The sequence below is a fragment of the Typha angustifolia genome, chromosome 14, assembly GCF_048772165.1.
Source record: "Typha angustifolia cultivar Huaian chromosome 14, ASM4877216v1, whole genome shotgun sequence".
Lineage (NCBI taxonomy): Eukaryota > Viridiplantae > Streptophyta > Magnoliopsida > Poales > Typhaceae > Typha > Typha angustifolia.
The window spans coordinates 8,939,555-8,951,190 of NC_133252.1; the positions used below are offsets into that span (position 1 = coordinate 8,939,555).

At 34.5% G+C, this 11,636-nt stretch overlaps 1 protein-coding gene across 2 annotated transcripts; it reads right to left on the minus strand.

Moving 5' to 3' along the window:
* Positions 1-1,994: 1,994 nt before the first annotated feature.
* LOC140776574 (protein TRIGALACTOSYLDIACYLGLYCEROL 4, chloroplastic) lies at positions 1,995-8,539 on the minus strand. 2 transcript variants are annotated; one of them, XM_073120315.1, is made up of 6 exons: positions 8,200-8,539; positions 5,959-6,193; positions 5,307-5,661; positions 4,189-4,526; positions 2,568-2,803; positions 1,995-2,275 (listed from the first exon to the last, which is right to left on the minus strand). In XM_073120315.1, the coding sequence occupies exons 1-5, from the start codon at positions 8,466-8,468 to the stop codon at positions 2,606-2,608; spliced, it is 1,395 nt and encodes a 464-aa protein (XP_072976416.1). In that variant the 5' UTR covers positions 8,469-8,539; the 3' UTR covers positions 1,995-2,275; positions 2,568-2,605. The 2 variants fall into 2 exon arrangements, with proteins under 2 accessions (XP_072976416.1, XP_072976415.1); XM_073120314.1 differs by having other exon boundaries at positions 1,995-2,321; positions 8,200-8,538.
* Positions 8,540-11,636: the final 3,097 nt, after the last annotated feature.

An 11,636-nucleotide genomic window follows, 5' to 3' on the forward strand; every position in this document is an offset into this window, starting at 1 on the left:
ATTCTTTCGATTATTAGTTAACATGACCAACCAATTATTATAGAATTAGTAGGTTTTATTTCTTACGACTAAGAAGGTTATGATATCGACTCCAACTCTAAATATTTATTATGGAAAAAATTGTTTAGTAGCTTAGCTCAGTAGTGCGGTTGGTTTGGATGAGCAGCTTGATAATGTAACAGCTTGGAATAGGTTTCGATATCGTTTAATTCAAAGTAATAATTCAAGAACGCACACGACTTGAATCCTAGATCAGACAGCTTAATATATTGATTAAAATTTAGTATCTAGCATTCAAACTCTTAAATGATTAGTAAACAAAAAATTATTGGTTGACATGATAGCCAGGATAGTCCAAGTCACTCAAGCATAGGCCTTGGCTTGGGCCCTCTTGGGGAGATGACATCGTAGGCAGGGTGGGCATCGTCTTTTGCTCTTTCCCTCCCAATTTTAGCCTCGCCAAGTACATTTTCCTCAGCCATTATGAAAATGCTCTCATAGCGAAAGCACACGTGGTTCAGTAAGAGCTTAAACTGCTATCTATCCATCAAGAGCAGCATAGGTGTTGGTTTTTCAACAATTGTCTCTTTGTTGTCATTGCAATCAACGAGTAGATGGACCAAGTTTATTGATCAATCTACTCTATCTACTATTTAATAATGCAAAAGGTGAATTCTTCTCTCCCTGTTATGTGGGTCAGTTACATGAGCCCTACTAACAATGTGAAGGCTCACAATACTTTACCTAGCAAGGTACCTTAAGAGGCCATTTGGCCTTATATAACTATAAAAAATTGTGTTGTAACATCTGTGTCCAGTTCAATTAAGTGATATCAAAATATATCCTCTCAACCTTGGATCGAGAAAAGAGAAATATAAGATTTTTGTTTATATTACTTTCTTATGTAATACTATTGATGCTACCTCTTGAAACACAAGAAACTAAACTACGGGAGATTTTGATAATATGTCTTACCTTATAGAATTTGTTATCATTCAACGAGTCATTTTACTATAGTAGATCTGCACAGCAAACATTATACTCGAAAAGATGAGTTATAAATTTATTTACTAGATAGATGACTTCTAGCTTATGTGGATTAATGGATGCCAACATAAGTAGAATCACTTTAGGCAATAACAATTTTTTAATTAAAATTGATAACTCCAAAAGAGATTTTATATACACAAATACGTGCAAATTATCATACCAAACATTCATAATGACCAAAACTCAACAGTGGGGTAAATAAGTTTTAACTCACCTAGTTGGATACATTGTTTAGCATGCAAACTTAGACCAATAAAAAATATCGTTCTATTATAGCTTTTAAAGTATTTATTAAAGCACCACGTAATATTTTTGCTAAATAAACTGCCACGTAATATTTTATTTAAAAGTACGTCGACCCTTGAGAAAGCGATTTAGATCTATCTATCAATGACTTACTATCAATGTAGAAAATACTCTCACTCTCTTTAAAGCTATATTATCAGGTAGATTGCTTTCCAAATCATCAATTTATCATCCCGTCTCATTTATTGATTTGGCACTTAAATGGCAATAGTATTGAGGCATGATAGGTTCAGAGAGTAAAATATATTAAATTCTAAATATATAAATTCTTAACACTAAACTAGTTAAGAAGTTCGCAGCAGACTCAAGAAATCTATTTTTTTTTAAAAAAAAAATTCTATCCATATCTGAATTTGAATTGACTAGACGGAACTAGGTCGGTCTAGATATTATCCCACCCGTTTTCACCCCTAATTTGAAGTCATGAATAATATAGAGGATAAAAAAGAATAATATAGTATTTAAAAATTATTTATTTGATATAATTAAATATAAACCTTTGTTAATTACTCTAAAGATATATTTTTAAGCCATCATGCTATAGAAGGAAATATTGGTCCAAGTGACATTTAATAATTTATTTGTTACTTATTAATTTAGGTTTCTGTAATCTCTATGTTTTCGTAGTTTAAATTATTTGCATATAGATTGATTGTTGAATCAAGTCAAATTTTGATTCAATTCAAGTTTAATCCAAGCTCAATCTAGGATTGAAATGAATAGGCTTGACTCTGCAGTATAATTAATTAACTTGAACTTGGCTCACATCACGACCGAATCAATTCTAGATTGATTCTGAATTCAGGCTCAAAATTAATTTCAAATCAAACTTCAGGTTGGAAATTAATTTGGAATCAAGCTTGACCAGAGCTCAGCTCCATTACACCCGTACTAGAAGATTGTTGATTATCTGCTCTCTCTAACACAAGGTGAAAATGAGGAACAAGAATCTGATGAGTACTCTTCTGGAAAAATAAGTGGATGTTAGATCATCATTTTGGTCAATGAAAATGGCATGAAACAAGGATCTCACGTTTCAATGTCATAAATTGTGCTTTAAAGTTTAAACCGACAATGAGAAGCATCTAAATGCATGGGAAGAGTTAGAGAAAAAACTAAAATACATAAGAGTCCGAAGAAAAAAAAGAATCATGGCAAGATTTTGCATCCAGTTTGGCGATAACATTGATTTAACCTACTTCTAAACATACCAGACTATTTCATGAAGAGGGAAACTTGCCCAAGAACTTCAGCTCTCAAAGAATCGAAGCTCAACCATGGCCTCCTTATGTCTTGGCGAATACCAAGCTGTTGCTCTAGCTGAACCAAGCACCTTCAGAGCCCAGTCAAACGCAAACACGGACTCATCTAATCGAGGGAAATGATTGCCATCTTTCAAGTCAAATTTAAATTTGGAGTCGACTCGGAAGCTCAATGGCCCAGCTATCTGTAACAGGGAATGAGATGATGCCCTCTTAGAAAATAAAGATTTTTAATATTGGTCTAACTCTGACAAACACCAACCTGAAGTTTGTAAAAGTTATATAAATTATAGATACAAACAATAATTTAAAGTTTGTGGAAGTTAACAGTTCTTCTAGATAAAATTATCAGAATAAGGCTAAAAGCCTGCAACCAAACAAGATATTAACTGGTAATTTTGCAGACAAGTACTTGGAAATGAAATGGAAGAATGTTGCAAAACAGGATTTGTTGTTCAAAAATTTTATACCAGGAAAGCAAAGTATGATGTAAAGGAAATAATATGATGACCCGTACAAGATACTTTGGTGAACTTCTAAGTACTTGCATGTGCTTTATGGTACATATTACCTTAGAATATAAAAAGATCTAGATAGTTTTAGAAAAAAAACATATCACACTGGTCCCCTCCAATCTAGTTCCTCAATAAGTTGCTACAACTGGTATTACATAGCTTAGGCCCTAAGCTTTAATAGTTAGTTTGTCCCATATATTTTGTTGCAGTTAATATGGAGATTTTCAAGCAAAAGTCAGACATCATAGTGTTTTCAACCACAACAAGAAGGATAGGTTTACAGGAATCCCACAAGATCAGAGAGAACTCAGAAGCCAAGAAAAACAGATGTCATTCTATATAACACTGGTTCAGTTTTCTCTTGCATGAGTTTGGCAAATATCCAGATGGATTATACCTAGAGGAAAACCAATAGGGGCGATCCAATTGTACCTTATACCCAGCTTTCATTTCCATAAAATAAAGAATAAAAATTTCAACGACATATAGGAGAAGAACAAGTCTAAAAAGAAGATATTTGAAAATTAAGAATCTAAGGAATCTCCTCATTTACAGCAAGTATGGTTTTTTATTTAAATAAAGTAATGCATGGAATTCCCAAGGAAATAAAGGAAAACAAGTCTAGAAAGAAATTAATAGAAAAAATAGAATTTAAAGCAACTGTATGTCTCCAACAGATATAAACAATTGGAGCATCCAGATGGGTTCATTAGCATCTGTGCATGTACCGATTTATGTTATGAGACAGACTACAACCGTTAGTTAAGAAGTTTGCAGAAAAGAATAGAAAACCTATAACAACCTTTTAGCCATTAAGTGCACCTTGTGATCCAATAATTTAATCCAAAGGTGGAGAGAGATGGTCTTTCACCTTTTTTTAATCACTTGGATTAGCATTTGCAAATCCCTAGGTCCATTCAATGGCTATAAAGATGTTTAAATTTTCAAATATTCTAACCTAAAATTTCTAATCTAGCCCTTATGGCAGCAGTGTAGTAACAGATCTACAGAGAGACAGAACCACATATATTGCTACAGAAGAAACAAACTGTGACCTGTTGTTGAAGAGAAACTATCAAGTCTGGACAAATAGCTTGGATTGCATCTGTATCCAGTTGACGTGAATGGTAGACATCTTGTGCAAGATGAATTGCGCCAGTTAAAAATGTTGAACCTGAAGGAACATCTATTCGGGCATTGAACCTCGTGAGATCAAGAAAAAATCTTTGAAAATTTCCAAGTTGTGCTGTACAAGAAACAGATGCAAAGAGATCGGCAAATAGAGCAAATTTATCTCTGCGGGCATATAACCTATATTCATTGCATATATGAGACTCATCTTCCACAGACAGTCTTGCTGAACAATCTCCAAAGGATGCACTGGTCACTGCACCTGCAAGGACAAGAATAAAATACTTATCGGTCTGGCAAATAATCCATCATCCAGTAGTAACAAAGTATAATTAAATATTAGAAAAGATTGGAGGAAGAGAGAAAAATATAAACTACCTTAAGTTCTTACTAAGCAAATACAAGAACAAATATTCTTACAGAAAAAAGAAGATAAATTGCATGTTCCAGATATGATATAGAGCTAACAACTGAATGGTAACTCATGTTACACAGCATAAGCATATTGCTTTGTAGTGTGGGTAACGAACAGATAGTGGAAACCAAATTAAAAACAGGAGGCTCTCTAATAAAGATTGTGATGATCAAGGATAGTGAAAAGGACTGGAGCACCAATTAATAGAAAAAAATTCCAATATTCCAAATCAAACGAGAGTTCTTAAAAATCTCTCAAAGGTTCTGATTAAGATATCAGAAAGAATGGTGCTTAAATTTTAGTGTAAAATCAAGTGGTACGACCTCAGTGATTTACATATTGACATAAATAAAGTTCAGTTTGTAATATTTATTGGCTGCTAATGGAGAACACTCAAAGTAACCAAAGTATGTAAACATTTAAAGGATAAAGAGTCACAAAAAGCCATATGAGTCAGCAGGGCATCAGTAAGACAAATAATCTGGGAACAAGAAAAAGAAGTATAATTTGAGAGTTGATCAAAGCAATAGTTTGAGGGAAATCTAACTTCATTTAAGAGAATATTTCAAAATATTTCAAATATTTCATCTCACAAAGTGAACACTTAAAGAACAATCTGAGGTTTACCAATGATCCCTGAACCCGAAACATGAGGATCAGAAAGAAATACATCATAAGGTTGGACCATTTTTAGCTTCCCTTCTTTCTTTCTCCAAAAGTCTACATTTTTCTTGAAGGAAAAGGCTGCTTTTGCACACAACCCTGGCAGGAGAGAGGTTGGCACCTCATTGGTTTGATCAACACCAAAGTGCTTTGGTTGTCCACTATTATGTTGTAAGCATAGATGATAGTCCAAGCCAGAACCTGAGCAAATTGAAGCAAGATCAATTGCCAATGATAAAGGGACATCCCAGTATGTCCCTCTCTTATCAACAAATAATGCAGGCCAAGCCGCCTCCAATGTTAAATTGTGTTGAGGAAGCTGCACACAGTAAAGAAATATATATATGCTCATAAGCCAGCATATTAGGAGTAATTCTAAGTGCATAGAATGCTTGGCGACATGATAAGACACAAGAAACACTAATAAAGAGCACGATGAACTAGAAAAAAACTTTTCTATTTCCATCACATCATACTTTCAGAGTTTCAGACAATTGAATGGACTTAAATCTGAAAAAGCTGGAATATTGGAATTCATTCCAACAAAGTATAGTAATATAAATGTTTGCACAACAGTTTAAAACCCATAAATGTAAGAGTGCTGGAGATAGCTTGCCTTATGATGATAGATTGCTTTGCCTCGACTCTCCTTCGTAATATTGTATGTTTCTAGAAGTAATGTAGAATCTGGTGTAACTAGAAGTTCTGTACCAAAACCTAGAGAAATTATGTCACGTATGTTCCTCATTATGGTCTTCGGCCATGATGTCTCCTCAAGACAGTTTGGTACTCTTTCTGTCACAAAGGATACAAGTTTCTGTATATGGAACTGCTCCAGAACAGTTGCAGACCTGCACAACTTTTTTCCTTCTTAATACTGAATAAATGAAAAATTGTCTTCAGTTTTGGTAGATAAACACAAACAAATATTAAAAACTCCAACTTAACATTCCTGCAAACCAAGATAAAATTTGTCAGAAACAACAAAGTTATAGACTTGCTTGAGACTAAAATTCATGTTTTCCAGAAAACATCCTTACATGGTGAAAAGATATCATGGACATAAAATCCTCCATGCTATCTAGTTCTTTAAGGCTTTCTTAATTTACTCTTGGTGGTATGGCTCAAGTTTCTGAAAGGATTGAAGACTCCTGGATAGACTTAGATTCAGCCATCTTCAGATCAAGTGGCCAATCATTAAGAAGCCAGGGACTATCAAGAGGTAACCAACAATTTCAAGGCCTAGTGGTATTGTACCGCTAGTCTCCTCACTATTAAGAACCAAATGAATTCCATAATTGCCTATAAATTCCTGAATATGAAGAGTTACTAAATCAATTGTTGAACTAGCAATATTAGTGCCATACCTATCTCAACACGTGGACTTCCATCAAATTTCATGTCATGCTGACGAAGTTAGGGCATTCTGATGGCCTTGGTACAAATGAAGGCCAAAAAAGCAGTAAAATAGAGTTATAGGAACATGTAAATTGTACTTAACATTTTCTTGTGCTCACTTCTTTGCGTTGTATAGCTTCTATCCAGACATTCAATAAGCAAGGGTGTGATTGACCTAATCTTGATCAAGCCGAACTTGGCATGAAATTAATTTCAAGCCTACTATAATCAAGCTTGGCTCATTTTGTTTCAATTGAAGCCTAGTTGAGCTCGAGCCTAAATGAGCAGTTTAAAGGCAAAAGCACAATGAATCATATTTCATGCCAAGCCTAATTCAACTGATTGAGGTTTAATTAAAGCTTGAATTGAATCATGCTTTGTTGAGATGATACTATGAAACTTTAGATCTTCATCGAATGGTTCTAATTTTTAAGAATTTATACCTTAAGACTTATCAAGCCGAGCTTAAGAAGTGAGAAAGTTTGTCTATGATCAAGCTCAACTTGAAATTAATTTTGAGCCTCAACCAATGAATCAAGCTCGGCTTGAAATTAATTTTGAGCCTAAATCAATGAATCAAGCTCAGGTCATTTACAAATGATCCAAGCACGACCAAGCCTTATTGAGCCTAGCTCGAGCTGGCTTCATTATTTTGACAGTCCTATTAAGTACCAAACTAATTGGTATAATAGCAATAGTACCTTAAGTTGAAATATTAGGCAAGAATGATGGAATAATGACTATAAGTGAGAAAATGAAGAACTAGGGTTAAATTGAACAAACCCTCTTTTTTCCTAACATATGTAAAAGAGATAGTAAGGTCCACCAAATTGAGCTGAAGAAAGATAGTCATAGTAATGCTTCCAATTACAATATCCAGAAAACTATTGATATATGAGGTAGTAACTAATGAGCTTAAGAGAAATAATTCTATATTGCGCAAATTTCTTTTTTAACCTCCTTACAGTAACTATCAGTTCAATATGACGGATCCATAAAAAACTATCTGTTCAAATGCAAAGATAAATGATTTGCCAAATTGGTGCAGGAAGAGGAATTAAATGTGCAGCCTACTAGATAATCTAAACAAATGTGAAAAGAACTCCGCTGAACGAGTGAACTTGGAACAAAGCATTTATCCTCAGTCAACCATGATTTTCAGGTAGCTTACTTGCAATAGCAATGACTATATCCACCAAAACTGATTTAAGGAACGAAAATTCTAACCCATCAAATACCCACAAACCCTTTTAAGAAAACCTCCACAAAGCTAATCTAAACATCAAAAACCTCCAAATCTATGCAAGAGTCCAACTTGGTCACCTCACATTCTAACAAAACAACAAAACATCAAAACATCTCTCACAAGAAAATTATCAAACACTACGAGTGCATATTGGTTAATACCAAAACGGATATATGGAGATAGAAAAGGAGAAATGCATAATTGGGTCATTACCAGTTCTCGGCAAGGTGGAAGGTGTGGGCGTGGTGGAGGAGGAGGCCACAGCCACCGTTGGATGGGTCGCCGGCGAAGGAGGGGACGAGGGGAGAGGCCATGAAACGGTGCATGAAGTCGAGCTGCTTGGGGCGGGAGATGCGGGGCCCACGGGAGAGGCCCAACGGCAAAGGGTGGCCGGGGACGGGCCGGGCCGTACCCTCCATAGTCACCGGCGCCTCCATGTCCAGTTCCCACCGCCCCTCTGCGGCCCACCGTAGCCTCCCCATATCTCGACCTCCCCAAGCCCAAAGACAGCCGATGTGTAGTGCGGATGGGGAAGCTACACAAATTGTGAGCTTTCACTTACCAACCTACTGTTACTCTTTTTTCTTTTTTATCTTTTTTTTTTTTAAATTTTATGTAATATTAAAAAACTTTAAATAATTATTTTACCTTCCAACTTTTTCTTTTCTTTTCTCTCTCTCAATTTCATTTTTAAAATGGTCCATAGAGTCTAATATTGATAATCTACTACTCACATGTTATTTTTAATAAAAATTCTAACGTATAACTAATGAAAGAGGTATTTTGGAGGTTTTCTATAGTTAAGGGTCAAATTGTCATGAAAAGAATGAGTTCAACAACTATAAATCACTATTAGAGTCTCTCACTCGGACTAGGTAAGTGGCATCCAGATGGCTGGAATGACATACTTAAGAAAACCTAAGTAGTGCCCGGACGATCCGAGCAGATAAAATCTTATCAAACTTATAGTTTCATTTATGAATTCTCCTAGTTCGAAGAAAAAATATTCTTCACTTTTATAAAAAGTGATACATAGGATTAGAGGAAGTAATCAAACTTAAGGACTTTAAAAAAATCATTTACGAGTTGTAGGATCCCTCGTGAAGCATATTTTTCATTAATTGTGAGGTGAGTCATTTACATATGTTTAAGCGGTTATGCTTCAATAAAGGATGATCCAAAAACCTCGACATCGTCTACATTGACATCTACTACTATTGGCACATTGTATTTGGAGAGTTGATCTACTGCTTGGGTATTTATGAAGGATAGACTATTTACTTTATAAGGACAATTAATCGTATGCTTCGTGTTCAAAAAGTTACTTAAACATTACGACATTTTAGTGTCAAAAAGAGTTATAAGTAAATCTTGTTTATATTGCTTAGTGAAATACGATTTTGAGCGAGTATGTAGTAATTTCTTTTCCTCCCTATGCGAGTGAGTTTTTCTATTTTAAAAGAAAATGTGTTGTGATGTATTTGTTGTGTTTTCTTTTTAATACTCTTACTCAACTTTTTTACTTTCTACTAGTATTGGGATTTTTACTCACTGATTTGAGTTTAGTTTTTGTGGTTAGAATAGTATTCAAAATTTATTTTTCTACTTGATTTCAGTTTCTTAAATACAATTCTTAATCAGTTTTTTCAATTTTCTAAACTAATTTGGATTTAATGTTTTACTTCTTTGTTTTGGACTTTTATTTTTTCTTATCACTAAACCTAGTCGACTTAGAAATTCTATCTCCCTCAAAAATTTTAGAATATTTAGAATTTTGAACTCATGGATTTTAATCTATCTTGTAGGTTTGCAAGAAGAAGACATATATGAAATTTTGATAATTTTGGTATAGTGGTTCTTATCACCCAAAATGTGATTCTTTTGTAAAGTTTGAGACCTTCTTCGGTGTAAAAGCTTTTGAAGGAGAATTTTAACCACCTTAGGAATGAAACTGACTTAGAATGAGCTTTCATGAGAGCATTCGAATGCCCTAAGTGGTTTGAATGCATGGGCGTGGATTTGAATTTTCAGAGTTCGTTTTGTAAATTTTTGAAAGACCGTTCGATCTTCTATCATTTGTAGTATTCCACTACTTATATATTTCAGAAACCTTTCTTCTTGATCGAAAGAACAATAGCATTTATATGACAAACTATTCTCGCATTACACTTAAGACTTCCAATTTGTAGGGGTTTGCTAAGTTTAACAATCGGAAGGGAGGAACCTCATAATCAAACACAGCAGTGGATTAAAGACAAGAGGAACATGAAGAAAAAATAGATAGGATAAAAGGCATAGTTTAACATAAAATGTTATACAAACTTTCTTAGAAATGATAAATATTTATTTAATGTCCCGAAACTCCCTCTCCCCTAGCCCCTTTTCCACTCTCTCCTCCCACATGTAACTCGTTTAATAAATTAGTTGTGTGAAACACACAAACCTCTAAATACACGTATTTACCACGTAGGTAAATCTCCCACGTGATGCATCACGTAACATGTTTCCACAAAGTATACAAAATAAAAGTTTTATACCATAAATATTTCCAAGCAAAAATATAAGTTCGGATACATGTTTCATAGACCATAACAAGCCATTAAATATACATGTCTAAATACATCTCAATTCATAATATCCTCACAAAGCTAAATGCAACTAACAAGTATATAAACTCTAATGTCAAGTAGAAATAGCTATTCCTCGCTATCGAATTTCGCTTCCTCTATCTCTGAAATAATTCCACTAAGAGGTAATGAGCATACGACCCAGTGAATAAAATCCACATAACCTATAACAATGTAGTCATAATTTTGGGTGTTTCAATGCATGCCTGTAATTACTAATAATTAAGATAAGCATATCCGAAATGACTAAAATGAATTATTTTATAAATGCAAACTATAGGGACTGCATAGTACTATTCTTAAATGCCAATTCCTAGTTATATCAAGATAAACTTACACAAGTATAAAGTTATGATACAAATCTCTTACTCATACACAATCTCAATCATTAACATTCACATGTTTGCATAAGTCTCAAATACTAGTTTTCATCATGTTCACATAGAGTCATAGGGGGTTAGATATCAACATGCTCCAAAATAGTCTTAATCATGAATGATCATTACATGCTCATCGAGCCATCCACTATATATTTCACATATGCTCTAAAAGCTATCCATTACATCACAAACATATACTTACTAATTATCTCATGCATCAAGGAAGAATATATATACATCTAGTGGTAATGTCACCGAAACATGCCTAGCGACACTGTATGTGACCAGTTGTCTATGGTCATCAGACTATAGACCCTAATCGTAAGCTCATATCTCCATCTCTAAAATCATCTTCGCCCATAGTGGAATAGTTAAAAGCCCTTTAGCTCATTGTTGGATACCGTTAGAGATATATCTTCACCTCAAAGTCATATTTTCACTATCATCATAATCTATTTTTAACGAGACAGTGTAATAACCTGAATGTCTGGCGACTATTGTTGCCGGTGGCCCAGGCTCGAGGCTAGGGGGAAGGCGACGAGAATGCTTGTCACCCGGTGGAGGATGGTAGCTAGAAAGAGAGGAAAGAAAAGGGAAAGGAGGGAACTCGAGCTCGACAGCAATGGAGGGAGCACAAGCTCAA

Coding starts and splice junctions, on each gene's coding strand:
- LOC140776574 (XM_073120315.1), bottom strand. CDS start 8,468: ATGGGGAGGCTACGGTGGGCCGCAGAGGGGCGGTGGGAACTGGACATG. Junction 5,662..5,958: donor AAGCAATCTATCATCATAAG/GCAAGCTATCTC, acceptor TACTGTGTGCAG/CTTCCTCAACACAATTTAAC. Junction 2,804..4,188: donor TAGTTTCTCTTCAACAACAG/GTCACAGTTTGT, acceptor TCCCTGTTACAG/ATAGCTGGGCCATTGAGCTT.